This window comes from Neospora caninum, chromosome III, assembly GCF_000208865.1.
Source record: "Neospora caninum Liverpool complete genome, chromosome III".
Lineage (NCBI taxonomy): Eukaryota > Apicomplexa > Conoidasida > Eucoccidiorida > Sarcocystidae > Neospora > Neospora caninum.
In genome coordinates this window covers 1553788-1581640 of record NC_018388.1, presented here as the reverse complement: position 1 = coordinate 1581640, position 27853 = coordinate 1553788, and the positions used below count along the sequence as shown (strand labels likewise).

Below are 27853 nucleotides of genomic sequence, written 5' to 3'. Positions count from 1 at the left end.
GTCTCATATCTGCTTGCCTCTTCTTCCCTCTCTTTCCTTTCTTCCCTCTATCTTGCCGTGTTGCGGTGTTTGCACACCTTGAGCTCGCCTTCATGCTTCGGAGTGTAAAAACCATGTGTAATGCCTCTGATGCTGAGACGAACCAAAAGTAATAAGCTGAAAGTGTTGTTCCTGTCGGCCTCTACCTCCCCTTCCTGCGTCTATCATTCGCGTCCGGCGTCTTGCTTTTTACGTAAGGTCGCCTTCATCTGTTAAGACCGTCGGGAACGACTGCAACGATCCGCAGGCAAAAGCAAAAACGCGTTCCACAGCGCGAGAGCCTGAACGGGTCTGCCGCCTACCTCTTTGGTTACGGTTAAAGGAGTCGCGTGGCAATGCGAAGAACGTGTGGACCACAGGAGTTTTTTCACAGTGGCTCTAGAAAAAAAGTAATAGATGGCCTGTTTAGTTGGTGCGACAAATAGGGGAAAGCAGCCCGCACAACACACATCAAAGGAACTGGTCACAAGGAGAAAGCGTGACGCACTCGATGCTGGACACGTTACCTTTAACACATTATCTGGGCGTAGGCGCTAAGCAGAATTAGGCACCAGAACGCGTTGAGTTCCTTTTAACGGTGGCTAATTTTCTAGCCGCAATCGAACAGGCAAGCATTACCAGTTGATTGCAGGCTGTGTGGTGTAGCGACTATTCACGCGCCGTTGCTGAACGGGTTCTTTCCGAGACAGGAATCCAGTTCGATTCCTTCATGCAGAGAACGAGATTTTCCCTCACACGTATATAAAAATCGTCTGCATACATCCAGCTATGTGGTGGATTCTGCCAAGGATCCTCGTATTACCACCTTGGTTAAAACGGAAACCAGGTGCCGCCGCGTCGACAGCGGGGGTCGGATTTGCCTTCATAAAGTCCGGTTACTACAGAAGGCCTTCTAAATGAGGTTCTTTTTCCGCGGTGCATGCGTAACACGGTGGATCTCGTTCGCTTCACGACACAACCGTTCTCCCTCAAGAAATCACGTTTGCTGTCATGAAACTAACCAGGTAACAAGCAGTCGACCGGGCGAAACGTACGCTACCCGGGTGCTCTGTGCGCCTTCTGTTGATCGACCGTAGTTTACATTCATTTTCGTCGCCTTGCTCGCCGTTCCAAACGCTCCGTTGCCATCAGACCCAGCACTTGCTCAGAGATGGACGCTGGAAGGCTCCATGTTGTGTGGCGACCAAGGCGTTCAACCTCCCGACCCCAACCCTCTTTTTGGCTCAGAAGCAACCAAAAAAAAACATCAGGGGGCGTCTCTCTGTCTTCTGGGGGCTCTCATCCGCCAAGTCGCCATGTTTGTGCCCGATGAGAATAGCTAAGGTCCCTGTCTCCGCCTCGATTGCACCTGTCTCCGGGAGCGCGCTGCCTATCTGCGACCGCCTCTCGGGGCCCCTCTCGGCCGGTGCCATGAAGGCTACCCAACTGGACACTCTTCAGGGGAAGTGACAGAGGCTGAGAAGCCATCACAATTACATTTGCTTCATCAATGGCCTTGCCCAGCGTATTTTCGCCAGCGGACTGATTTTTTTCCCGGAGGCTGTGCAGCGTCACTTGAGCCTTGCGAGTTTTGAAAAGGAACTGACACCCTCCATATTCAGTCATCGCAGCGATCACTTTCTCAAGTTACTTTTTTCCAGTTTCAAAAGATGAAGCTCGAGAGCTTCAGCCTCGCGGCGCTCTCCGCGGTCCTCTTCGCCAGCAAGTAAGAGAAGAGAGCCGCTACACACAGGGAGGCGCAGCTTTTCGTACCCGTGTAGGGCCATCTTTCTCCATGTACAAACTGTATGAATCTCGGTCAAACCGGGGAGAGAGCTGGGAGCTAGCGTGGCAGGCATCTCAGCGAGGCGGGAGCGGGACGTCTCACTGCTGTGTTCAATCCGCTGCGTTACCCTGTTTTGTCCACGTGCTCTTCAGGGCGGAAGCCGCGGCTGTAAACTGCTTCAAGGCTGACACGGACTACTTCGGCTACGACGTGGAGAAAATTTTTGTTGGGGCTGCGACAGAGTCGGCAGAGAAGTGCCAGCAGGCATGCAAGAGCAAAGAAGAGTGCTACTACTTCACGTACATCCCCGATCGAAAGCAATGCTACTTGAAGGACAGTCAGGCGCCGAATGGGGCTGTTACGAACCCGTTGGCGATCTCTGGTCCCAAAGTCTGCTCTCCAGCGGGGACCTGCTACGAGTACATGACTGACTACTACGGCTACGACCTGCAAAAGATCGAAGACCAATCAGTGCCACATGCAGATGACTGCCAGCGCCTGTGTGCGGCGAACGACCAATGCCACTACTGGACATTCATTCCTTCAAAATTCAGCTGCTATTTAAAGTACAACGGTGCCACCGTGGGCCGGACCCCACACAGTGAGGCGATCTCCGGTCCCAAGTCCTGCGGGGGTTCTTCGCCAGAGGGCAATGGCGTGCCGTGCTACGAGGCAGACACGGACTACTTCGGTTACGATATCAAGATCTTCGACAACAACCTCGTCGGCACAGCAGAAGAATGCTACGGCCTATGTCTCTCGTTCAACGAATGCAAGTACTGGACGTGGGTCCCAGCACTGAGAAACTGCTACCTCAAGAGCGAGTACGCCCCCCTGGGCCGCGTGCACGCTCCTGGCACCATGAGCGGACCCAGAGATTGCAACGGCTCCAACCTGCCGCCGTGGGTTCCACCTCCGCCCGTCTACCCTCCTATCGTGCCAGTGCCTCCGCCCTCTCCGTACCCGCCCTATCCTAGTCCGACAACCACCACTACCGCGAGCACTACCACGGAGTCTTGCTACAAGTCGCACGTTGAATACCCGTCAGGAACCCTGCGGCACCTCGTGACTGACTCAGCGGTTGCTTGCCAGAAACTCTGCCAGGCAGAACACGCCTGCTTCTTCTTCACCTTCAAGGCAGACATCTTGGAGTGCACCCTCAAGGATAGCACGGCTGGCAACACCCCGATCCCCCGAAGGCACACCCTTTCCGGATCCAAGTACGATACATCCTTCACAGCACTCCAAAGAGCAGAGAAGCCAACTGCCTCGGCGAGTGTTTACAAGCGTCGCCTTATCTCCAGACATCCGTGTGTATCTTACCTTGTACCTCGACATATTCACAGGGAAACCTACAGATGCCTTGTTTAGACGACGTGTCGCAGTTGTCAACTACGGCCGCAACGTGTGCATGTCTTCGTCTACGTAGCTTTACTCATGAATAGAGATATGATGTACCCTGTATCTGTTTGAGTACCACGTATACATGACCTCGCTCCTGACGACCGTGACGGGTTTGGTTTTGTTTTCTGTGGCGTGTTCTGGCAGATTCTGCGCGGACATCATGCCACCGGAGTTCCAGCCGTTAGAGAACCACATTCCAACCCCTCCACTCCCTTCGCCTCCGCAAATCCCTCCAGCCTATCCAGGACCCTTCCCCGACCCTTCGCCCCCTAACACAGTTCAGGTTCCCTCATGCGCCGAAGTGAACGTGGAGTACGTCAGTGACATCCTGAGTGTCCTAGGAGCTGACTCACCCCAGGAATGCCAAACACTCTGCAAGCTGACTGCGTCGTGCAACTACTTCACGTACCGATCGGATCTGTACAGATGCTACTTGAGTACGAAACAAGGAACCGCTGCCGTTCGAGTCAACGCATTCGCAGGCCCCAAAGAGTGCCCGAATGACCCTGTGCTTCCCCCGTCTACTGGATCGACGTGCTTCATGCAGAACAAGCTGCTGGTGGGTAACCTTGTTGAAACAACAACGGCGGCCAGCGCGTTGAAGTGCCAAGAGAAGTGTGCAAGCACTCCCAAGTGCAACTACTTCTCTTTCCAGATTATGTCCACCAGCTGCCACATGTTCCGACAGGTAAACGGGGTTAAGGAAGAAGGAACCACAGTTTCCGGCCCTAAGAAATGCGCCGACAGCCAGGCCACCGACCCATGCTTCAATGAAGGTTTCCACTTTGGTCAGGTTCTCAAGAGACATAATGGGGTCTCCAGTGCCAAAGAGTGCCAGCAGTTGTGCGCCAGCTTTCCCCATTCATGTGTCGGCTTCACCTACGAGAACGCTTCACAGAAGTGTTTCTTGATGTCCCAAACTGACGGTATTCAAATTAACGCAGCGTTCGTCGCGGGACCCAGGCAGTGCCCTACTTTTTAATTTCCCTCCGGCTACAGAAGAAATCGCAGTTTCGTGAAGGTGACGGGCGAGGTGGAGAGTCCAAGCCACATGGAGTCTACGAGTGGCGGAATGCACGTAGGGAGGGACAAACGGCATTTCCACACGTGGCCATGGACTCCCGTTTCCCCGGCTTTTGGACGAGAGTCCTCATACCTGCTCTGTTTGCTGTCTCACGATGGTAATTAGGACTCAGCTTCCAGTTTTATTTATGGGCTTTCACGTGGCCAAATGTATGGTCGCGGCGGCAGCCCATGTATTGTTTTGGTTTGATTCCCGATGTCAGGCGATCCTTCTTTTCGACGTTTCCACCTGCCTTCCAGAACTCTGGACACCACGTCTGCATGACAACGAAAGTGCCTTTCGTGGGTGCCGGGGACTCGGTTGCATGGTAGGGCTGATCGCTGTGCTGTGCCAAAGACGTCGGCTTTGAAAATCATGATGTTTTGCAACGCCTTTACCTACCCCTTTCGGGTTCGAAAAGATGTGCGACCCAACTAAAACAAACGACTACACACAGAGAGTATCGGCCACGAGACCTGAAGGACTCCGTCTCCCCTCGGAGGGTACGCGCCGTTCCCCGACAAGTTGTGGTTATCATAGGCATTACTTGCCACGAAGTTCGCCACGAGAACTGAGTACAAGGGGATGTCAAACTGCCCTTGACCTGAAGACAGTGCCATCATCTACCACACAGGAGTTTCAGTGAGCAGTTCCATGTCGACACGAAACCACCTGACCAAGTTTCTGGCAATGAACAGGTCGCTTACTATAACGTCCGAGAACCAGAGTCAATGAAGTAACAGGATAATGATACTCTTGTTCGTTCACCCCAGGTGAACAAAGTGCCCCTCGTCTTGTGGCCATATGCTCGTACACACCTCCGACGCTTCTGTCTCCCCCCCTCAAGATCAATACCGTTGAACCTGAACTGCCTAGACCGCTCCCTTAGCTCAGTTGTTCTCTCGCGGGGGTTCAATCCGCCTCTACACACTCGGCGAAACATTGTTTGGGAACCATGCATGCGCGTAAATTGAGTTCATCCATCGAGATACCTGGATATGAGTTCTCAAACCGTTGCGGTCACTCGGGGTGTGAACCGCAGAAAACACGTGGGATGAAAAAGCACTTTTCTCCGAGAAAAAAGATATGAGGGACCAATCGAAATCATTGGACTCTGTAAAACACCATTGCTGGCGACACGCGTGTTCGACATCGTAACGACCAGATTTTGAGAAGATCTACAGAAGCTGCGGAGGCACTACAGGATTGAGTGTAGAGAGACGAAAGCCAAATGGGCCTTGAAACAAGAAAATTTCTAGGACAACTCAACGAACAGCGTTCGCATACATACTTCGCGCTTTGAGATTCAGCGGCGGATCTTACTACACATAAAAAAAGAAACACCTGTCTTGCCGCCCCCTGTCTACCGAAGGCGCCCCATTTCAACTCTGAATGCGGAACGCCTGTGCACTCGCTGGTGACAATTGCGATGTGTACCATCAAAGAGGAATGCTCATGAGATCGTTCCGGCCACAGAACAGACGGCAGAGGCCTGGCAGTCATGCTGACGTCCCGCCACAAACCGTAGGCTGAAGCTATGGAAAGACGTGTATCATATCGAATTCACACAACCAACTACACATCGCCTGAACCGGAAACAGACCAGCTATGCTATCCGTGGATCTCCTAGTAGGATCTTCACGCCTCGGTTCCCACCTTCACTTTGCACAAACACGAGGTCGAAACACACGCATGAGAACCCGCTAGACTCACTAGGGCTCGCTTGAGTTTGCGCTGCCAAAGACTCAAGAAATCCATGTAATTAGAAAACTCTATAGGAGTGACCAAAATGTGTCCTTATGCATATTGTGGCTAGTGCGCTGCCGTTTCACACATCCAAGGCACGGCAAGACAAGGCCCTTTCACCCATTTCCCTCGTTTTAAAACTGTATTTTGGCTTTCCTCGCTGATCACACCGGGACACTCCCACAGCCGCTCTATATAATCCGAAACGGGAGACAAGTTTCGACGCCGATCCAGTAGATCGGTTTTGAGTGCATCGGCTAACGCATGAACAACGCCACAAACGCCTTGTAGTCGTCATAGCTCATTCAACAAACGGACCTCGCTCGTTGACATCATTCTGCAACTACGATTTACCTCGGCTTTCGTTCTGAGTGCTTGTAATTTGCTCAGCATCAAGACTCCCGCATGTTATCACACACGTAATTGTGTGTCTAACCGAAGTCCTAGAGTGGATAAAGCCGCGCATATCCAGAGTACGTGCCATGTCAAGGCCGTGTGTTGGAAACCCGGTCAGATCGTAGGGTCGGTATCCATCTGCTAGCTCTTCGGAGTCTCCCTCTTCCTTCTCTCATTCTTCAAAAAGATTTCAGAAAGATGCTCTTCCTCTTTTTCCTTCCTGTCTGATCACGACTGTGAACGAGCGACATGTGCAATCGGAAAGACCTTCGCAGTTGGCCCCCCGGCCCAAGGTGGAGTGCAGCGCGGACGCGCTGCTGCAGCGTCCCGGCCCTTTTCTCTGAGAGCGAGAACTCGATACGCGAGGAGACGCGACATCACTTTCACATCAAAGAATTTGTCGTCCACCAAATAACTCTCCGTCGCCGCGCGGACATATTCACGTTGCCGGCTGTCCATAAACTGTGGGTTGCAGTGGGCCAGGTGAGGCGGGTTTAGCCTGCGATACATACAGTCAAATCAGAGAACCATGGCAACAGAAATGTTGCGTCTGCCCTACTCTCCACGTCAACACGAGAGAAAGGCCTGAACCTGTTAGTGGCCGCCAATTACCTGTAGTACATGTTCTGAGTATCAGACAGCCAATGCAGAACTTCGCGGTGAATGTGATTCCGCTTGGACCACGCGTGCGCGATATCACCACGCTTGTCTCCACGCTGAGAAAAGCAAAACAGCAGCACGCCCGCGCAGCAGGGCTCTCCTTCGGGTGAAGCCAAAATGTTGACTCCAGAACCTGTCTACAGAAGTAGAGAGCGGCGCAAATGCAATGTGATGCTCCAGACGCTGGGCTGGTAAACACACTTTCGGCGGTTTTGTGACAACACATGTCTGGGCACATCATTCCACGCGTAGGCACGCTGGCAAACACGATAAAGAGCATGCTGCTGCACGTAAGCCCGCGCACACATATTTAGATTTTATACATACAATATGCATTCCATCGATCTATTCGTGGGACAGGCACCCTCTTGGCGCAGTGTGTTCCTCTCTCTCCGAGGCTGCTTACATGCAGACGACTTCCGTCACCTCGGAAGAATGAGTCGGATCCATCAGCACCCTTCCCCGTCCCGATTGAAACCAGAAGCTGCAGATTTTCCTGAGAGGATTGCAAACAAGGGGACAATGATGCAGTGAAACCGAAAAGATGTTCCTACAAACTCTAAATATACATAGATATCTATGCATCCGTGACCATTATATATATAAGTATATACACGCAAACACGGGGTGACTACGGTGTGGAAAAAGAACGCCTACCTGAATGAAACTACTTAGTGATTTGCCTGACAGACGTGACATCTCCTCGAGGGCTAGGAGGGTGGGGTTGCTCGTTGATGGCGTTTTCTGTTGCAGCTGGACCGCTGGCTCAAGTCGATATCCCAGCAGAGAAAAGTCATTTTTGGACATTGCTCTGAGAAACACATCACGCGGCAAAGACAGAAAAGCGTCGCTCGGAGGAAGCGAACGGATCCAAATCTGGGAAACAGCGGCAGCGAACGCTGCTGTGAAAAGGGGGACACCAAAACGCGAGGGACACATCTGTGATATCGGTATACATGCGGGGCGAAATCCGAGCCTTAGCGGGCATCGCCTCCCGCGCTGTACATCCGCCAGCATTCCTGCATGGGGTTGGAACTCTCTTAAAATTAATGTAGACATTCAAGCCTGCACACACTTTTCACCGAGGAGGCACTTCGTCTCGCGTTACTAACCACGTCCTCTTTCCCTATTGCGGCGGTGCCGTCCTTCCCGTCAGTCTTTGAAAACCAGGCAGTCATGAGTCGTGAAGCAGAGACGGCAGAAAACTGAGATGCCGAGAGTAGAAGGTTCACATAGAGCGAGTGTGCTGTTCCATCTTTGCGAGAGTCTTCCACTCCTACTGGCCTCACTTTATCTGAGCACCATCTGCGCAAGTCGCCCAGCCGGCTATCCACAGAGGCACATGCGCCGTGCCTCGGTAGGCGTGCGCGTGCACAGCTGAGGACAGAGAGGAAAGAAGAGATGCCACAAAAAAGCATGCATCCGCAGACGGAGAGGCCGAGGGAGGGCGACAGGAAACCGTGGTTTGCCACTGTCGCGTTTGCTGACAAGAAATGCCGTAGGCGCACCAGAACGGTCGACACTGAAACTGACACACGATATGCAACAGAGTGGCGCGTTCTGGTGATTGCTACGCCAGAGCGCGCGTGCAGGAACAGGAGGAGAGACAACGGAGATACTTCGCAGACAGCGGCGAGACATCCCACAGACCCACAAACGATGTGCCCTGCAAAGAAACGCTGAGACTTGACGCTCTCCGGTCAACGCCGTGCCCCATCGCGTGATCAGTGTTGATGTACAGACTTCTTTCGGCACCTCGTGGGGCAACAGTGAACACAACGAATGAAAACGTATCCGTGCTGGACTGTGAGGAAAGAGAATCCGCGTTGCGTGCTTACCCGGATGCATGTGCTCGTAGCTTCGCAGGACGAAGACCTCATGGGGATGCTTCAGGACGTCTGCCGCCGTCACCAAGCTGCAGCAAGGACACAACAAAACACATCTCGAATAGCATGCGTTCCTGCGTCGTTGCAAACCGAGGAAGATTCGAGAAATGGGGCAGAAAGATGGACGCACTAATCAGGCCAACAAGAAGAAGCGGGGAAACGAACATGACCACAGGTTCATAAATTCACGATTCTGGTAGAGGAGCTGTGGCCTCGCCATGCGGAAAACACGAAGCAATACACTGGTGCGGTGCACGTACACAGATTCACTCATGCCTCCAAACATTAGCCCATTAATTATACGTGGCGGAATGAAGTGGTCTATCCCTATGGAACTGCAATCCGATGCACAAACATGCATATTTGCGCACATCCAACGCATACATTAGCGTCGCCTCGTTTTCTCCACACATTTGTGCGTAGAAGGAAGACTCTACGACCTGCCTCGACATGTCGGCGGAACTGCCAAGAGAGAACAAAATTTGCTGCCTCTACCCGCGCTTATCATTTGTGTCGACACGCCTGCAGAAAGCGCAAGCGCCGATGTATTCTTGGTGACCGCACAGGTGGGGAAAGAACAATAATCCACTTAAGTGTGATAGGCATTTGGCATCCTGCATCGCCTCACCAGTAGGGTGGACTCGAAAACGTATTGAGGAACTGCTCGCCGAGATGCTCCACAAGAAGCTGCTGAACTCGGCTGCGCATGCAACCTGAAGGAATGAAAGCGAAACAAGATATCAGCGTCTAGGGACGTCAACTGTGGGAACCGCGGATCGCGCCTCTTCCATACATATTTCCTTGCTCTCATCCTTTTCCGGCCTTTCCTCATGCTCCGCTCGTTTGTTCCCTGTCATCCGTTCTCCTCACCCTCGTTCTTTCTGTCCTGTAGTGGAGTTTTCGTCACCCCGTTCCTTGGCTCCTCTGCGTCTCTCCAGCGTCTCGAGTCCGTGGTCGTCTCTCCGTCGCACTCCTCACCTTCGCGCAGAAGCGTTTGCAGGAAATCGCCCGGCTCCTCGCCACATGCATCGTCGTCTTCCGCGCCTGTCCACGCCGTCAACATCTGCGACGGCGTCAGCCCCCGAAGAAGACCGAGAGCGACAAGGCCCCCTAAAAAGCGGAGGGGAAACAACACATGGACACCAGAGAAACCACCTCGCCGAGAAGCGCGCGCGTCGTGAGGCAACTTCCTGCAAATAGATGTTCAAAACGTTTTCGCCAACATGTGTACAGAGCCACAAAGTCGTATGATAAGAAACCGGGTTGAAAGCCTCAACTCGCGAAGCGTTGTTGATGCACACAGCTTGTTCGAGGGAGTACATCCGCCGAGTGGGACTCCCCGAAAAACGCAGTCTCTGCTCCCCAGGCAAAGGCAGTTTTAGAAACCTAGGAATTCCTGGAACACCGAGACCGCGGAGATCCGGTTCAGCGTCGCAGTGCGGTTCAGTCAAATCCCCAAAAGGAATTCAGTTTCTGCGCCTTCTATCGATTGCCACCGCCCCTTGGCGCTTTACCGAATCCACTTCCAGCGACGAGGTCGAAGCAGGACGCCAGATGAACCGTCTCGTCGCCGAGGTGAAACTGCACTTCCTGCTCCAGGCGCCGCAGGATCAGCAGCGAAGTATACGTCAACACTCCGCTGCTGTCGAGAGTCAGCATGAAGCTCCTGAGAAGCGCCGACAGAAAAGCAAGTCCAGCAGACGATAGACTGCAAAAAACAGCCCTGCGCGTGCACACACACTCTCCTGGTGCATGTCAATAAACAAAAAGCACACAAGCATGGAGAAAAAGCGAGAGCGTGTGTCGAGGAGCGAAATGTGGCGAGAAGAAAAGCGGAAAAAACGATAAAAACGAGGAGGCACCGTCGCTCCCAGTCATCACCGGGACACGTTGCATCAACGGAAGCGCAGGCACTGAACGTCGAGGCGAAAGAATCGGGCGACATGAGTTCCAGCGGAATCTCGAGCAGGACCGCCGAGGCGGAAGAAAACCAAAGAAGAGAACAGAGAACAGAGACACCTCCACACTCCCCACATTCCCGAGAGCGAGCGCGCCTCTCGGGCGTCTGTGACCTCGGTGTGGCGCTTTGCTCCCCGATCCTCCTGCGACTCTGTTGTCGCTCTCAGTCCCGCTCTGTGTTTTTCCTTTGCCAGCTGGAGGCGTCTTCTTTCACGCATGCTTCCCCCTTCGCCGACGTCGCGCACCTGTCTAGATCGAAGGGCGCACTGGGATTCCGTGGAATTTCCACGGGAGTCCCACAGAAGACGAGGGCGACTGAGGCTCGCAAACGCATGCCCAGAGACATGGCGGTGTATGCGCTGACTCGCAAGGTACTTCCGGCGGTACGCACGCGGATGAAGGCGTATCGGAAGCTTGCCAATGGGACAAAGAGTCTCCCCTTTTCATGCAGGAAGAAAACCTGCTGGCTTGCCCCTCGAGGCAACGACGGATCGCACTGGCTAGAACGTCGATACACACCGAGGCTCGGCGTGCTTGCAACCTCTCGCTCTCGCTCGCTTCGACTTTCTTCCTCAAACATCTCGTCCACCGTAGGACCACGCGAAACAAAAGGCACGGCTGTCGCATGAGTGGGCGCAGCCGTAAACGACGCGCGGTGTCTCGCTGACTCTTCCACGTCGGCTTCTTCCTTTGCTTCGCCCTCTGATTCGTCTCTCGCATCATCTTCTACTTGGCACCCTGATTCGTCTGTTGATTCTTTTTCCTCGCCTTCTGATTCCCCTTTTGACTCTGCTTTTGCTTCGCCCTCTGTTTCGTCTTTTGATGGTTCTTCTGCATCTGCTTGCGACTCGTCAGCGACGAGAACACACGGCACCCCATCCGAATCGGAATCTATACGGTCCACAAACGGAGAAGAAGCCAGGGAAGAAGACGCAGAAGACGCGAAGGCGCCTCGCTGCAGTGGAAAAGCGCCACAAAGTGGTGCTGGCGTTTCGTTGCTTCCTTCATCTTCCGAGTCATCTAAACTGAATGGATTGAAAGGATTCGCGAAGTCCCCACGTGCGGTGTCTGCACACCTTATGGTTGTCACGGGAGGCGAAGACACCTGGCTGTGGCGCATCAGGAGACTCGCGTCTTGCCTTCTGGAGACCCGAGTTTGATCCGGGCACTTCCGCGGATCTCTTCGACTTCCAGCCGACAGCACGTCTTCCATAAAAGGCGAAAAAGAAGCCTTCAAAACTGCGACAGGCGCAGCAAAAGACCCGTTCCGCGCGCTCTGGAACGGAGACGCGCCACGCCCTGTGTGTGATCTCGGCTGAGTCGTCTTCCCGCCGCAGCCTTCACTCTGTGGCATTTCTGTCCCTGGCGAGTCTGTTTCGTCGACACCCGCCGATCTCTCGTTTGCGCGTTTTAGCTCTGCGTCTGCCTCGGACCTGCATACATCTGCTTGCTCCTCTTCATGCCCTAGCGCATCGCCCCGTCCGCGGGGCGGCTGAAAGCGCCGAGAGCCCAGACGAGAAGTCTGCGAGGAAGACCCCACAGAGGACGAAGAAGAAGAACGCGAGGAAGAAGAGAGAGGAGACTGACGCACAGGAGAAGTTTGCAAACGAGAGACAAGGTTCCGGGGGGCGGCGGACGCACACGTCGGCGGCGAAAGGGAATATTCGCAGACTATGCGCATCTGCGCCAAGCCCATAAAGAGACCGTCCCAGGAACTCTGCAAGAACAGGAGACGACCGACACAGCACAAGAGCCGTGCATCAACAACCGCCATCCGACACACGGCACACAGGCGTCTGGCCAAAATGTGGAGTTGCGAGCGCGCAGTCACCCCATGCAGTCAGCGTTAAAACAGGAAGAGATCCATGCCAGCGAGACGCCTACCTCCCCCACAACTATCTACCCGCACGTCTGTAAAATATACGCATTATATTCGCGTTTCTACTTTTGAGGGTGTGCCGAGATCCTTTGACGCCTCGGAAATTCTGGTGCCTCGACAGAGGTGAGGGCAAGTGGGAGTTTCGTCAGCAACGTGAGGAGTTTCTCTCTCAAGACCCGTTGTTTTGCAGAACTGACATCCGTTTTGTTGGCAACGCAAAGGGCGTAGTATCCGGGGACAGAGAGGAGGATTTCCTGGCTGGATTTGGAAAGCAAGCGATCAACGAGGGACACGCAGGGGGTTGCGGCGGGGCTGCATGTCTCGCGCCCCCAAGGGCGTTCGTGCGTGCAGTTGAAACCTGAAGACGCCGCAGACAAAGAACCTGGGGGGGAAACGGGAACGGGAAAGATGATGGGAGAGGACCGACTGTGCGTCTTTCGTCGTCTGCTAGTCTGCTTCGCCTTCCCGTCTTCACCTTCGCTGGCCGCAGGCGCCGTGGAGTCTGACGGGGAGCTCTGGGAGAAAGACATGCCACTCTCCAAGGTCGCAACGGGGGAACGAGGAGAACCGGCGGGGCGATTCTGTCCTTTCCTCCCTTCGGCTTCTTGCGCCCCTATGCGCTTGTTTTTTCCGCGCCCTCGTGAAATGGAGATGCCGCGATCGTCGGGAGGCTGCGGAAAGGCGGTCGATGCAAATGAAGGGGAAGAAGAAGGAGAAGAAAAAGAGAGAGAAGACGAAATAGAAGAGGAGCGGGGAGAGTGGGAAGAGGAGCTCTGCAACTCAGTGGAGCCGCGCTGCGACGGAGGACGGATCTCGGGACAGAACGAGGCCGCCATTGTGCCGCGATGGAGAGAGGGAACGGAAGCGAAGGGTGGGGAAAAGGAGTCCGTCCCAATTGAGTCGAGTCAGCAATTCTGGGGACCACGAGAGGAGATAGACGGATGCCGGAATGTGCGGTAGGAAAGGCGAAAGAACGAAATGGAAAAGCCGACGAACTTGGGAGACTGGAAAGGCAGCGAAGACGAAGAGAGGACTTCAGAGGCGGGAGGACAGAAGACGGGGGGAAGGCGAGAGAGCGCGGACGCGTTTCCCACCATCGAGGAAGCGAGGCTGTTTGCGTAGATGTGTCGGGCACCTTGCTCTGTGTCCTGCCTCGTCTTGTCCTCGTGCTTTCTCTCTCTCGAGGGGACACGCCTCGACGATGTACAATCGCAGAACGGAGAGACAACCAGGAAACCAGTCGAGCTGCTTCTTCTCTCGCTGTCACTTTGCCCGTCGTGAGGACCACGAGCGAAAAAAAGGGAGACTTCCACCTCAGCAACAGAGACAAGCGCCGCCCAACGAGAAGACGAAAACGGAGAACAGGTTGTCTTTTCTGGAGAGGCTCCACGTGGAAGTGTTCAAGGAAAAAAAGCTCTACGCGAGAAGCGTGCGCAATGAGGTCCGTCAGAGAGTAGAGACACCCTTGCCTTTCTCTCTTTCGGGCACGTGGAGAAAAAGAGGGAAACTCCAGAGAAAAAAAGATGCAGCCCCCGCAGAAAGAGGCTTCCGTGGAAGCATCGGCTGCTTTGTGGAGTTCAAAACAGAAAGGCTCAGCTTTGTCGAGACCTCTCTGGGATCCTGCGAGTGGCCGCGGAAGGCCGCAAGAGCGGGAGAGGAAGATCCCTTTTTTTCTAGTCTTCTCTCTTCACGAGTCCAATCTCCTCCCTCTGTTCCTCCACCTGCATCCTCCACAGTCGTTCCTCGTTTGGCCTCTCTGGATCTTCTCTGTCTTTTTTTTTCTCCTCTCGCTCTCACCGGCGATCTCGTCCTCAAATTGAGAGGCTCGCGAGATTCTTGTGCGCTCTCTCAAAGCCTGGAAGTTCGCTGAAGAGAGGTACCTTGCGGTTTTTATGTGTTGTTCTTCTCGACGAGAAACAACAGGCCTTCCTTCTACACTCTTTGCCGCTTTTCCTCTCTGCTCTCTTCGCCCTTCTCCGAGCAGCCAGGAAACCCGTCGACACCTCCCAGAGAGACAGCAAGCGACGAGGAGACACACGCGCAACGAGCGCGCGCTCCTCCGCGCCGTTGGCCTCACGAGCGGCGGCGCTCCGGGCCCTCTAAGAGGAGGCCGACGCGACAAGGTGTCCGAATATAAGCCGAACCAGAAGAATGAACCCCGTGGCGCTCGACAGCGCTTCTTAACTCTCTGACGGAGACAGACACGACGGCTGGTTTTGCATGCGCTCCCAAAAAAGAGCTACAGAAGAGAGACGTTAACGCAGAAGTTTCTCGGGAGAAAAAAGAGATACCCCGGCCAGCAAGGCATTCCCAGAGATCGTATATAGACACTTCTCGTCTGTGCCGCGGGTCGGGAGCGCTTGTTTGAAGCAGTTTCCTCCCTCGTAGTCGTCACTCTCGTTCTCGCAGACCCTCTCTTGGCTGCCGCCACTCTCCTTCTTCCTTCTTTCCTAGAAAACACGAAGAGATCGGTGCTCTTTGTTGCATACACAGAGTGAACTCTGTTCGCAAAAGGCAGCCGCGGCAAGCGCGTGTCCATATCCACGGCTGTCTGTCCTCCTCCTGCGGCCTCTTCCTCGATTCCTCCTCTTTCTATCTCTCTTTCTCTCTCACCCTCAGTCTCTTTCTCTTCACGCTCCTTCCCTCTTTCTTTCTCTCCTTGTCTCCCTCTTCTTGTCGCCGCGAGAGGGTCGACTCGCCATTTCGCGTTTCTGCTGCCGCCCTCTAGGTCCTCGCCGCCGCAATGAAGTGTCTTTGAGGATGTCCTTCGTCGCTTGTCTCACCGGGCTTCTCTCCCCGTTTGTCCTTCTGTTGTCTGCCTTTTCTCGCATTCGCTGTCTGTGCACCTCCGGCGACGCCTTCCCTCTCTTCCTCTCCTTGTTTTCTCTCTTGACCCCATCTTTAGTTGTTCTCTTGTCTCCGCCCGTCCCTCGACGCCTCAGTCGTACATTTCTTCTTCTCTTGTGCGTCTGCGTTCCTTCTCCCGCGTCAGCCATGACACGAGGAGTCTCTTTGCCTCCCTCTGTTATTTTTGGTCCTTTCTACGCGCCGTCTGCCTCCGTGTCCTCTCCTCTCTGCTCGGCTGCCTCCGCAGCTTCTTCAGCTTCTCGGCCTTCTCCACCGGCCTGGCGGGATCCCCCCTTTCACCCTCTCCGCTCTCTGCGAAGTTCCAGAGTTCCACAGGGTCTTGCGATGGCCACGATCCGAGCAGCTGCGGCGCCTGCCTGTGGATCGGCGACGGGAGCTCTCTTCCGTCGCTCGCGCTCGGCTCTCGGGAAAGGTAGGGTGGTGCCCGACACTTTGCAGGCAGCGGCCTCGCTTTCTTTTCTCGCCACGCCCCTTCTCGCGACTCGCAGACTGCCCACCCTCTCCTCGCTCTCCTCTCTCGCGTCTCTCCCCGCGCTCGAGCTGGGTCAGTCTGGGGCGGCGTGCAATCCAAGACACCGCCCGGGTGTACGTACACCACAACTGCATGCAGAGAGCCAGGTGCCCGCCCGTCCCCTGTGGCAGCTGCAGGTTCTCGCCCACCTCTCGTCTTCGCCTCTGCGTGCTTCTGCGCCTCTTCGTCGCGGGTTTGTCTCCCCCGCTTCTCGTCTCTCCGCGTCTTCTCTCGAGCCTCGACACCCGGCGCGGCTAACCTCGGCTGCAGGCAGTTCAGGCAGGCGGGGTGCGTCCGTGCACGGTTCCTCTCAGACGCTCCAGAGACGCTTCATCTCCTTCGACGCTCACTGCGTTCAAATTCCGCACCCGTCCAAGAGAGAAAAAGGAGGCGAAGACGCCGCCTCGTGCTCTGACCGGTGAGGAGAGACACACACACGGGAGAGAATCACTTCGACAACACTCTCCAGAATCTAGCGTGGGAAAAGTCGCCCTCATGTACCCTTTTCTCGCAGGTTTCCGTCGTTTGCTGCTCTTTTGTGGCAGCTGTCCTGCATCGGTAGCTCGCCTTTCCTCTTGTTCCCGCTGTTCCAATCGCGTCTGTTCAAAGTGACAGGCATACATATACACAGATGTACCCATATCTATCTATCTATCTATCCACTCATATCAATGTATCCATATATATACAGATATATATACATATCCACATTTGTTCATATCTATCCATATCTATCCATTCACTTATGTATTGATATGTTTCGGTTCATACCTCATCGTATGTATCTTTTCATATCCGTCCATATCTATCCATGTGTTTCTATCTATATTCCTCAATATCTATCGGGTTCTCTTTATCTATTCATATCTATTCGTATCTATCCATATCTTTCCGTATAGGATTACATCCCTTTTGAATAGGCATATCGAGCGATGGTGACGTGCGCCTCTTGTAGTTTGCGGTCTTCCTCTGTACTTTCCTTTGCTCTGCATGTCTCAGCTTCCTTGTTGTGGCCGACGGCGTGGGGGGTTGGGAAAGTTCAGGCATCGACGCGGGTCTCTACGCCCGGGAGTTGGTCCATCGCCTTCGTCTCATTTTCGATGAGTGCATGCGCGAGTCGAAACAACAACGAGGAAGCCTAGCCTCTAGCCCGTCCTCGCCTTCGTCTGAATCCTCGCCTCCGTCTCCTTTGTCTCCGACTCTGTCTCCTCAAGCATCTTGTGCAGAATCTCGTGCCCGGGACGGTTCGGGACAGTCTGATCCCCAGGGCGAGAGAACGGCCGAAAGAGAGGCAACGGAGGCAGCTGAGAGCGAGGACGACGCAGAGCCGGAGAGCGCACCAGATCCTGTCAAACTGTTGAAAGCTGCTTACCTGTCGACGCGAGCGATCGGCTCCAGCACGTGCTGTCTCGTTCTCCTCGACTCGCTGCAGCGAAGAGTCCTGGCTGCGAATCTCGGCGACTCGGGTTTCCTCCTCTATCGGTAGGAAGGCCATACGTTCACGTGTACCAATAGAACACTATCTCTTGACAGGCTCAGGGTTTTGTTTTTCGCACCATACACTTCGGTTTAAAAGCACGAGGACGACAAAACTGGTCCTCTAGCTTCGTATAAAACGCTCGGGAGCTTCCGGTACCCCACACGCTCTTTCGTGGCCTCTCTATGCTATCCTCGTTCCGGTTTCCTCTCGTTTTTGTTGCGTTTTGTGTCCTTTTCTTTGCTTTTCACCGCCGTGGAAGGCGCCCAATGATTCCGGTCTCCGTTCGTCTCTCCGGTCTGGCGGAGTGTCTCTTCAGCGTCGGACAGTTCCTCGGGTTTGGCTTCCTTTTTGTTCAGACCCAGTGAGGACCGTGTAGTGGCGCGATCTGCCTTTCAGTGTCACGACTTCAACTTCCCTCTCCAACTGGGAACAGGAAGTTCCGACATGCCTGAGCATGCGCATGTGCTTGTAAGTTCGCTTCTCGGCAGTCTTTTTGCGAATCTGAGAAGTTCGACGGGTTTTCTCTGCGTGCAAAAGGATCCGTTTCCCCGGCGAACGCGTCGTCGTTTTGCTTTCACACCCAAGTCTCAGTCGCTATCGCCTTCTCTGTCGATCTGTCAACCGATGCGCGCGCGCCAGTTCTGTTCATACACAGGGGCGCAGATACATGTACATATATATTTATGTATACATATATATACATATATATATGTATATATGTATTTGTATAGAAAGAGACATCCACTACCGTGTACATATATATGTATATATAAATGTACCAGTCGTCCTGTGCGTGTGGGTGGTTGTGTGGTCATTTACATATTTTGCGAGAGCAGAAAAAGTCCTGCGTGCCTCTGTCCCGCGCGGCCACGAGAGGTTTAAACGTTTGTGGGGAAGGACGCGTGCATCGCTGCAAGGATAGGCTTGCAAACTGGGTTTCCGGTTTAGAGGCGTTTCTCGATTGCACCGAGAGAGAAAACTCTCAGATCTCCCGACGGTCTTTTGAACCTGGCAAGCGATTGTCTACAGCCTCGCGCTCTGCCCAGATGCCCTCTGTGCTCTTTCAGGACGTTCCCGTTGTCGAAGGCGACATTCTCTTCCTCGCCACAGACGGTGCGTTACTACCCTATTTGATTAACATAACATCGAAGATTAAGCTCCGCAAAGAACTCAGATGATAGTATGATAAGTACCATCGTACTGGGAGTGATACTCTCTGAGACAGGATTATTTTTAAAGCTTTTTCTGGGGAGTATATACAACGAGTTTTTTTCCGCCTGCCTTTCACAGTCCGTTGTCTTTGTGAAAATTCACCTACACCCCCGCCTGTATCGCTAAACGCATCCTTATGCATGCTGTAGTAGAGGTTAATGCATGCGTGCCGGCCTACAAATGCCGGGGACAATGTAGGTAGTTACATCTCTCTATGCCGAGCGGCACGCATAGCTCTGTATACGTAAGCCTGTGTCTCTCTCTCCCTATACATATCTACACATAAATGCATTCGAGGTCGGTTGGAAACAAGAAACATATATATATATATATATATATATATATATATATATTTATATACTCATATCGACCAGGAGAGGGCCGCATTGGCAAATAGAGGAAGAGAGAGGGAAAGATGCATTTTTGTTTAGCGCTTCTTTGCGAGTTGGCGTTCCTTGTGCATCGTTTGCGGTTTCATCGATTCCTGGCGGGTTCACTGCGATCGCGAGACGCAACAGCAATGCCTAGATGTCTCGTTTACCCTTTCGCAAGCCCCAAGTCTCTACCATTTTGAAAACGCACTCAGAGCGAGCCTAGTTATTCGTATACAGATGTGAGCGTGTATGTGTCTTTTATTTTGGAAATATAGTTTCGTTTGTGAATTTATATCGGGATGTGTGTCTCGCCACAGGCGTCTGGGACAACCTGTACGATAACCAGGTGCTCGACGTGTTGCGCAAACAACCTGACGTTAGAGTGAGTCTCGAACCAGAAAAGAACGGTAAAGCGAAGAAAGGAAACGGAGATAGAAAACATGGCAGTTTGCCACACGTACGTACACAAGCATGGGTATATAAATCTGTTTATGTTCTTGTGTAGATGTATGTATGGTTGTGCATATATATATCTATATCTCTCTCTATATATAGATATATGTAATTTTGCAACTGGTATATCTTCCTAGGTATCGACGTCTTCATCTAACTTTTCCCCGCTCTCTATATATGTCTTAGTTCTTCCCTATTTGCATGCATATATATATATATATTTGAGTATGTGCATACAGGTGTGCATTAAACAGTGCAGCAGCACGAGAGATGCGCGTAGCTCGTGCAATATATGCGTAAGTCCATATATATGCGTATGTGTATATATACGTAGATGCAGATATACATATATATATATATGTAGATTTGTGTCCTTCGACACTTCCATCCGTAAAACTGGAGGATGTGTGCGCAATTTGCGTTGCAGAAAGCGGCGGAGGAAATCGCAGACCTCGCCTTCAAGCATTCTCAGGACCCGTGAGAACTCATCTTTGTTTGCACAAAACACGGGCAGAAGAAAACCAGGTTTATGGCGTTTCGGCCCTAGAGTTTTGCTTCGCTCCGCAACGCGTTCGGTGCCTACAGCTCCTTGCGCCTTCCATATGTGAAGCAACATAGTCTTTTCACAAGTAACCACATGCATGTGTGCATGTTTATGAGATTGCCGTGCCTGTCTTTCAGGAGAGAGCGTGAGGGCGACGCTCGCTACCTCACTTCTCTCTCGCAATCTCCAAATCGGGGTCTCGACCCGCCTGTGGAGAGAGTGACTCTTGGCACAGCACAGAAATGCATATATATATATATATATATATATATATATGCATACAAATCTGTGCCTATACACATGTATATATGATCACATATATATATTGGATTGTGCAGGCCGACTGGTGACGAGATCCAACAGCGCGGTGGCGCGCCAAGGTCTGTGTATGAAACTGCGCATCCTCAACGCGCTAGCCTTTTGGCCATTTGTTTCGTGCGCGTTTGCCTTCGCTCAGGCGCTGGGCGAGCCCATTCTCCACGAAGGAGCGCGAAGTTCTCGGTTTGACGCGGAGACATCTGGGAGGAAAACCTGACGACATCTCGGTCGTCCTCGCCTCAGTCGTTGGGTGAGTCTCGCCGGTCGCCCATGCGCATGCACAAATCCCCATGTGGATGTTTATCCCGATTGCCTCTCCACAACCGTGCACAAAAGCGCAAAGGACGAAACTTCACACAGAGCGAGTGAGGCGCCTATATACATGCATATATTCACGTATCTAAATAAATATATATATATATATATATACGCTTAGGTATATGCTCAGATTATGTGTGTGTGTCTGTGGTTTGTCGTCGTTTGTGGGTGTTTCATGGGGCTCTGCGTTTTCATGCTGCGTCGCAGGGTGTCTCGTCCTTCAGGTTGTTTGTGTCGGGGCGCTAAGGGAGCGTGGATCTGTCCTGGCCCGCTTGTGCAGTCTCGTGACGTTGCGGGGACTGTCCTTTCGCCATTGTTTCATTTTGTGTGTGGAGAGCGCGTGAGCGTTCGGGTTTAACTCACGCGTGCCTGGTGACTCGCCTGTTTTTCTGGCCGCAGGAAGCGAAGGCAAACTGCCTCGTCCCAAGAAAGACAGTAGACGCTTCTTTCTGGCGTGAATGCGAGAGAGCGCAGCAGACCCAAAGCTCCCGGGGGACACCACGAAGAAGCACGAGAGGAGCAGGAGGTGCGCGGCGACATGAGCGACAAGAGGAAAGGAAGCAAAGAAGGGAGAAGAGAAAGAGGCAGAAAAGGGGAGGGGAGGAGGCAGAGACAAAACACAGCGTGAGGAGTCTGAAGACGATGAGGCGCAACGCAAGCAGGCGAGAAGGGTGCGGAGGGGATCGAAGGTGAAGGACGGCGAGAAAGCAAACGAGCCGATATGCGGAGACTAGGGAGAGATGAACAAAGAGGAAAACACCGGGGTGGCCAACACGTCGGCGACGAGGCGGAGAGAAGACAAACGAGGACAAGAAAAACACACGCACGTGATAGGAAACAGGGTACAGAAAACAGGCGCTCCTGTACACTGTTCCATGCTCTCAGGTCTTTCTCTCCCCCCTTGTTCTTTCGTGTCATGTCTCTGGCCCGCCAGTGATGCATGCAGCACTAGATGCACACAGAGTTGGAGCCGCCGTTCCTTCCTGAGATGGGGAGAAGAAAACACAGGGAGAGGGGAACTCAGGGGAAACTACGCCTGCTCTCTCAGCTGCCTGGGTGCCTGGACGTACACCCGAGAGTTTTCGTTACCTGTGACTGGACTCGTCCACTTTCGGTCACGCCGTCTCCATGTGTTGGGTAAGACAGCACAAAACGTCTGTTTACACGCGGCCGCAGCCGAGGTGAAAGTGATTCATTGTGCTTCCGCTGGTGCAGCAGCTCTCTCTCCCTCGTTTGTTTCTGGACGCCGAGCGATACGAGGCATGCTGACGCAGCGCGCGGTGGCCTTTCGCCTCTCTTCCGCGTTAATGGTTTTCCGGGGACTCTTTGTAGCTCGCTTTTCGTCTCGCTCGGCCCCCTCGCTCTATCACTTTCTCCTCACGTTTTTCCAAGAGGTTCTCCGGGGTGCTCCGAGAGCCAACAGTGCGAAAGGCACTCGATGAAAACCGGCGGAGAAACCCAGCCTTCGCTCTCTGCATACAATGCGCCTCTGCCGTTTCGGGTTCGCGAAGCCTCCAGGCTGTCGCTGGCGCGCTGTTGATCTCTCTACCGCTTTCACAATCCTGCTCCGTTTTTTTGGTACTACTCTCTCTAATTCGCGACCTTTCTTCTCTTCTTTCTCCCTCCCAATCTCGTTGTCTCTTTCTTCTTTCTCTTTCCGCGTCTCTTTATCTCTTTCTCTTCTTCCTCCCTGTCTCTCCACCTGGCTCTCTGTCTCTACCTCTTCCGTTTGAACAAAGACATCGCCGCGGCAGACAAACAGAAGAATCCACTCCACATGCGTACCGCGAAAGGGCGAATCCGCGCTTCCAATTAACCCACCCACCTCTGTAAGTGTGCATGCACAAGCACACTTTCTTCATAGAGAAATATCACGCAACTAGTAGCTGCAAAGACATCGTGCAGTCATTACTGCCAACCCGTTTCCGCCATCGGCACGGATGCATCAGTATATTTATCTTTACGTGCACCTACGTATACGTATGCATGTCTGCGCTCATACATATATCTATAGCTACCTATATATATATATATATATATATACATATAAGTGTTGAGGTATTTATGTCCGAACGCACGTGCTGCCACGTGTAGATGCTTGTATGAGTGCACAAATCGTGGGGTTGGATACAGGGACATCCTTGTGTCGTGTTTCGAGGTCCAGCTCGTCATAGTTGAGACTTTCCTTAGAAACGGGTGTGCTTGTTTCTTGCGCCGTGCGAGCCTACGAGTCCCCACCGAAGGCACAACACCGCGCGGGGCGCAGGACAGTTCAGGGTTTCGAGAGAAGCCGAACCGGCGAAGAGCCACGACCAAACGACACCGCGAGACAAACCCATGTCTCCTATCTGCACTTCTGCAGACAGGAGCTCCTGTTTTGGGACAAAAATGTGGGACGGTAGCACCATGCAGCCCTCGGGTCCGAGAAACGAGATCCTGAAACGGACACAACGGCTTCCACGTTCTCTGAGTTCCGCTCCTTTCCTCGCATTTCTCTCTCTCTATCGCGACCTCGCCATCTTCCCTCCCCCCCCCCACCCCCCCTTTCACGTCTGTCCCTCCATCCGCTCGTTTGTTTGCTACGCGCCGAGTTCTCCGAATTTCTTGATGAGTTTGTTGGCTTTCTTTCTGCGGACGATCAGTCCGAGGGGTTTCTTCTTCGCGCGCGTCTTGTAGCCTTTGCAGAGGATGCCCCATTTGGAGACGGGAGGGCGTTTCAGACCTTTTTTTCCGGTGCCGCCTCCGTGCGGGTGGTCCACGGGGTTCATGGCCTTTCCGCGGGTTCGCGGCCGCTCGCCGAGCCAGTAGGAGACTCCAGCTTTTCCGCGAATCCGCTCCGCATGCGCCGCGTTCGACACTTGCCCGACGGTCGCCCAGCAGTCCGCGGAAAAGCGCCGGACCTCCGTGGACGTGAGTTTCAAGGTCACAAAGTTCTTGTCTTTTGCCACCACCGTGGCGTAGCAGCCTCCCGCCCGCACCAGCTGGCCGCCCGCCCCAGGCCGCAACTCGACGTTATGGACGATTGTCGACACAGGGATGTTCCTCAGCGGCAAGCAGTTGCCAGGGGAGATGTTTGCGTGCTCGGAGGCGACCAGTCTGTCTCCAGGGCGCGTGGCCTCGGTCGCCAGGATGTAGGACAAGACGCCGTCGTCGTACTGCAGGAGAGCCAAGTGAGCCGAGCGATTCGGATCGTACTCGAGACGCAAGACCGTCCCAAAGATGTTCTTCCTCCCGCGCTTGTAGTCCACAAACCGGATGCGGCGGAAGTGACCCGCGCCGCGAAAGCGAACGGTGATGCGCCCGTTGTGGTTCCGCCCCAGGTGGTTCACGCGCCGACACGAGAGCCGCTCGAGCACTCGCCCGCGAAACAGGAACGAGGTGCGCGGCGAAGACGAAGGCAGGAAACGCGTGAAGCCGGCGACCCCGTGCACGCGATAGAGCTCAGAAGCGCCTGCAGCCTCTGCAGAGGAGGCGAGCAGCGAGAGGAGACGCTGTTGCTTTTGCAGCGTGAACGGGGCCGTGACCGTCGAAGACGCAGCCACGGCGGCTGCCGCCTCGCGGGCAGCCGCTGTCGCCCGCGACCGCGTGGACTCCCGAGGCGTCTCAAACAGCTGCATCGCCACGCGGTTGCGGTGCGTGGCGGCGCGAGGAAGGTACGACGCCGAGAGCCCGCGAACTTGGACAGAGACGGCAGACAATGGCTGAAAAAGAACGCGGAGGGGAAAGCGGTGAGCAGAGACCGCGAAAGAAACACACGAAACCGGGGAAAAAAAGCGAGACGAAAGAGAAGCGGAAGAGGGAGAAGAGGAAGAGGGAGAAGAGGAAGAGAGAGACGCGGAAACAGAGAGAGATGCGGAAGAAGAGAGAGAAGTGAGAGGCGAAGTTAGAGACAGTCGCGGACAAGGACAACCCGGGGACTGAAACCTGCCGCTCCGTGATGGAGACGGAGAGGCGTCCGAGGGCGAAGCTTGGACCAGTTCAAGTTGGTTGGAAGGGAGAAACGAACACGGGGAGAAAGCCGGCAAACGCGAGAGAGAACGGGAGACTGACGCGGCGAGAGAGGGTACCGAAGAGGCAGGAAGAGAACGCGACGTGCAAGACGAGAGAGATGTCTGTCCTGCGGTATGTGGGAAGAGACAGGAGGGAGAAGGAACGGAGGGCGGGAGACGCATTGTGGAGGGGGAAAACAGTGCGAGGAGGCATGTCACGACGGTCGTCTTCCCCGTTTTTCTTCGTTTCTGGAGAGGTGAGGCTTCGAAGCAGCAGAAGCACGACTCGGAAAGTTCCGTGCCAGGATCCCCCCCTTGTGGGTTCCTTCTTCTTCTCTCTCTTCCCCTGTCCTTCTTCCCTCCGCGTCTGTCCCAGACACCGCAAAAGGGGCGCTTTTAAGGCAGGAACGAGGAAAATGCAGACACCTTGCGCACCACGAGCGAAAAAACGGGACACAGCCGGAAAGCGAATCTTTGTGTCTACTCCTCCTACTCTGCTCGACACTTCTCCCCGGCCTTCTTGGCCGATTCCTCTGTCTTTCCACCGACAAAACGCAGGGGGATGGACGAAAAAACACGCGAAAAATCCATTCGCGCTTCCAATTGTCTCGCAGCGAGCGAGAGAAAAAATTGAACGGCCTGGGCCGTCCGCTGACCGACTTGCTCCGTCCCCGACGTGTGTCGCGCGACACAGACTCGAGGCAGCACCGGAGAAAAGAGAAGTCTGTCTGTCTGGAGTTCTCTCAGGACTCTCCTCACTCTTTCTCGGACACTGTCCAGTTGTCGAAGTTCTCCGCTGTCCCTACCAACTCGCCGCTTTTCGAAGCGTTTTTCTGAGACCGCAACGACCGCTGGACAACGGGGCCTCGCAGCCGCTTCTGACTTGTGTCGCGCAGATGCATGTGCGTGTGTTCTTTCTAATTTCGGTTTCGAAAAACAGAAAATCAAATCGAAAAGAACGAGCTCCTCGTCAAGTGCACTACTCTCCTCTGCGATGTGTGTGCTGGCGTTTGCGCGTCGAGACATGGCGCAGTCGTCCTCTCCTCTCGGGGGCCGCCTCCCGCGCTCGCACCCCTCTCCTCTCTCTCCCGACACGTGTTCTCTCTGTTTCCACACTGTTCTGCACTTTTAAACTACGTCGGAAAGAAAAACAGGTGTAAACTCTGAGTGAGATTCGCCACAGTTCTTCCTAGTTTCTCTCGCACCCGTGCAGGAACGCGCGCGGCGGGTGAGGACTGTCCCGCCCGTCGCGCGCAGCCCTGTATGTGGGATATCGCGGACAGTCTCGTCGGCCAGCCTGATCGAGAGAGAGATTGGGAGGGAGACTGAGAGAGAGATTGGGAGGGAGACTGAGAGAGAGATTGGGAGGGAGACTGAGAGAGAGATTAGGAGGGAGATTAAGGGAGAGATTAGGAAGGAGATTAAGGGAGAGATTAGGAGGGAGATTAAGAGAGAGATTAGCAGGGAGATTAAGAGAGAGATTAGCAGGGAGATTAAGAGAGAGATTAGCAGGGAGATTAAGAGAGAGATTAGCAGGGAGATTAAGAGAGAGATTAGGAGGGAGATTAAGAGAGAGATTAGGAGGGAGATTAGGAGGGAGATTAAGGGAGAGATTAGCAGGGAGATTAAGGGAGAGATTAGCAGGGAGATTAAGGGAGAGATTAGGAGGGAGATTAAGGGAGAGATTAGGAGGGAGATTAAGGGAGAGATTAGGAGGGAGATTAAGGGAGAGATTAGGAGGGAGATTAAGAGAGAGATTAGGAGGGAGATTAAGAGAGAGATTAGGAGGGAGATTAAGAGAGAGATTAGGAGGGAGATTACGAGGGAGAGTGAGAGAGAGATTACGAGGGAAAGTGAGAGAGAGATTAGGAGGGAGATTAAGAGAGAGATTATGAGAGAGATTAAGAGAGAAGTTATGAGAGAGATTAAGAGAGAGATTATGAGAGAGATTAACATCCACGGCAAGGGAGATTAACATTCAGGGCACGAGAGAGATTACTAGAGAGATTCAGAGAGACACGTACGATATGGGGATGATCCTCGTGGGAGAGAACGCGGAAACGAAGTGAGCTATCGAAGCGGCAGGCCGACAGAGAGGGAGGGTTGAGTTAAACGGCACGGGGAGACGAGAGCGGATTCCCTGGGGGAGAGGCTCTGGGGACGCGCGGGCAGTCGCGAGAGTCTTGGAGGTGGAGCGAACCAGATGAGATCTGAGAAAGCAGGGAAAGGTCGTGTTTTTTTTTCAGAGAGGCATCTCACCGCCGCAGCTGAACGCGCGTGCTTGCTGGCACTGCTCGAAACCTTCATTCACCTCGGAAGATACAAAGTAGACAGAACCCGGGAGAGGTCCAAGATCATGTTCCCCCGTTGCCACGGCTGCGAGCATGAAGCGGGAAAGGCACCCAGAAAGAGCCTACCCCCTTGGAGGCAAGAGAGCCCGAAAAGGCGAGAAAAACGAGACTCGATTTCAGAAGACGAATGTGTGCATCTGCGCAGTCGAGCAGCGGGAACGCGCGCCAACCGAGACCGCGAAGAGCCGCACATGGCGGGGTCTTGAACATCCAGCGTTCCTTCTGGACCGTAGACGGGCGAGAGGGCCGGAAGCCTCTCGTCGCTCGTTCCTGCCGTACAGTTCTTTTTTGGCATCAGGTGAGAAATTCGCGCAGAGGCCGTGCTCCTTTTTAAACCTAGCGCTTCCGCGTCACTTCCGAAAGAAAAATTGCGAATCTAAAAACCCCCAAAAACGGAGGCTTGTCCTCGCGATCGGCAAGGCCTTGCGGGAAGAGAGAAGTCGGCGTTCCGCTCTGCCGCGCCTGCGCCAGAACTGCGGAAAAAGTGAGTTTTTTGCGCGCGACCTTGCATTTTTTCGTCGCTCTCTTCGTCGCGATCCCCGCGCTTTTACAAAACGGCCGTTTTCTCCGGGATGCCTTTCCGCGGCACGGACAATCGACAGCGACAGCCGCAAAGACAACTTGTGTGTTCCGACCGC

General features: G+C 53.8%; 4 protein-coding genes across 4 annotated transcripts; 2 read left to right on the top strand and 2 right to left on the bottom strand.

The window, feature by feature from the left end:
• Positions 1 to 1688: 1688 nt before the first annotated feature.
• Positions 1689 to 4190, top strand: NCLIV_008720 (uncharacterized protein; the record flags this gene model as incomplete). The annotated part of the gene is made up of 3 exons (XM_003880388.1): positions 1689 to 1744; positions 1957 to 3024; positions 3353 to 4190. The coding sequence occupies 3 exons, from the start codon at positions 1689 to 1691 to the stop codon at positions 4188 to 4190; spliced, it is 1962 nt and encodes a 653-aa protein (XP_003880437.1).
• A 2451-nt stretch (positions 4191 to 6641) lies between these two features.
• On the bottom strand, positions 6642 to 13633 carry NCLIV_008710 (putative patatin-like phospholipase domain-containing protein; the record flags this gene model as incomplete). The annotated part of the gene is made up of 12 exons (XM_003880387.1): positions 6642 to 6912; positions 7026 to 7129; positions 7480 to 7569; positions 7731 to 7884; positions 8363 to 8450; positions 8912 to 8988; positions 9588 to 9672; positions 9938 to 10069; positions 10474 to 10625; positions 11995 to 12157; positions 12560 to 12635; positions 12995 to 13633. The coding sequence occupies 12 exons, from the start codon at positions 13631 to 13633 to the stop codon at positions 6642 to 6644; spliced, it is 2031 nt and encodes a 676-aa protein (XP_003880436.1).
• A 2356-nt stretch (positions 13634 to 15989) lies between these two features.
• On the top strand, positions 15990 to 21314 carry NCLIV_008700 (protein phosphatase 2C, related; the record flags this gene model as incomplete). Its single annotated transcript, XM_003880386.1, has 8 exons — positions 15990 to 16594; positions 17176 to 17658; positions 18013 to 18124; positions 18724 to 18769; positions 19560 to 19624; positions 20123 to 20172; positions 20697 to 20807; positions 21275 to 21314. The coding sequence occupies 8 exons, from the start codon at positions 15990 to 15992 to the stop codon at positions 21312 to 21314; spliced, it is 1512 nt and encodes a 503-aa protein (XP_003880435.1).
• A 2140-nt stretch (positions 21315 to 23454) lies between these two features.
• On the bottom strand, positions 23455 to 25766 carry NCLIV_008690 (ribosomal protein L2, related; the record flags this gene model as incomplete). The annotated part of the gene is made up of 2 exons (XM_003880385.1): positions 23455 to 24576; positions 25671 to 25766. The coding sequence occupies 2 exons, from the start codon at positions 25764 to 25766 to the stop codon at positions 23455 to 23457; spliced, it is 1218 nt and encodes a 405-aa protein (XP_003880434.1).
• Positions 25767 to 27853: the final 2087 nt, after the last annotated feature.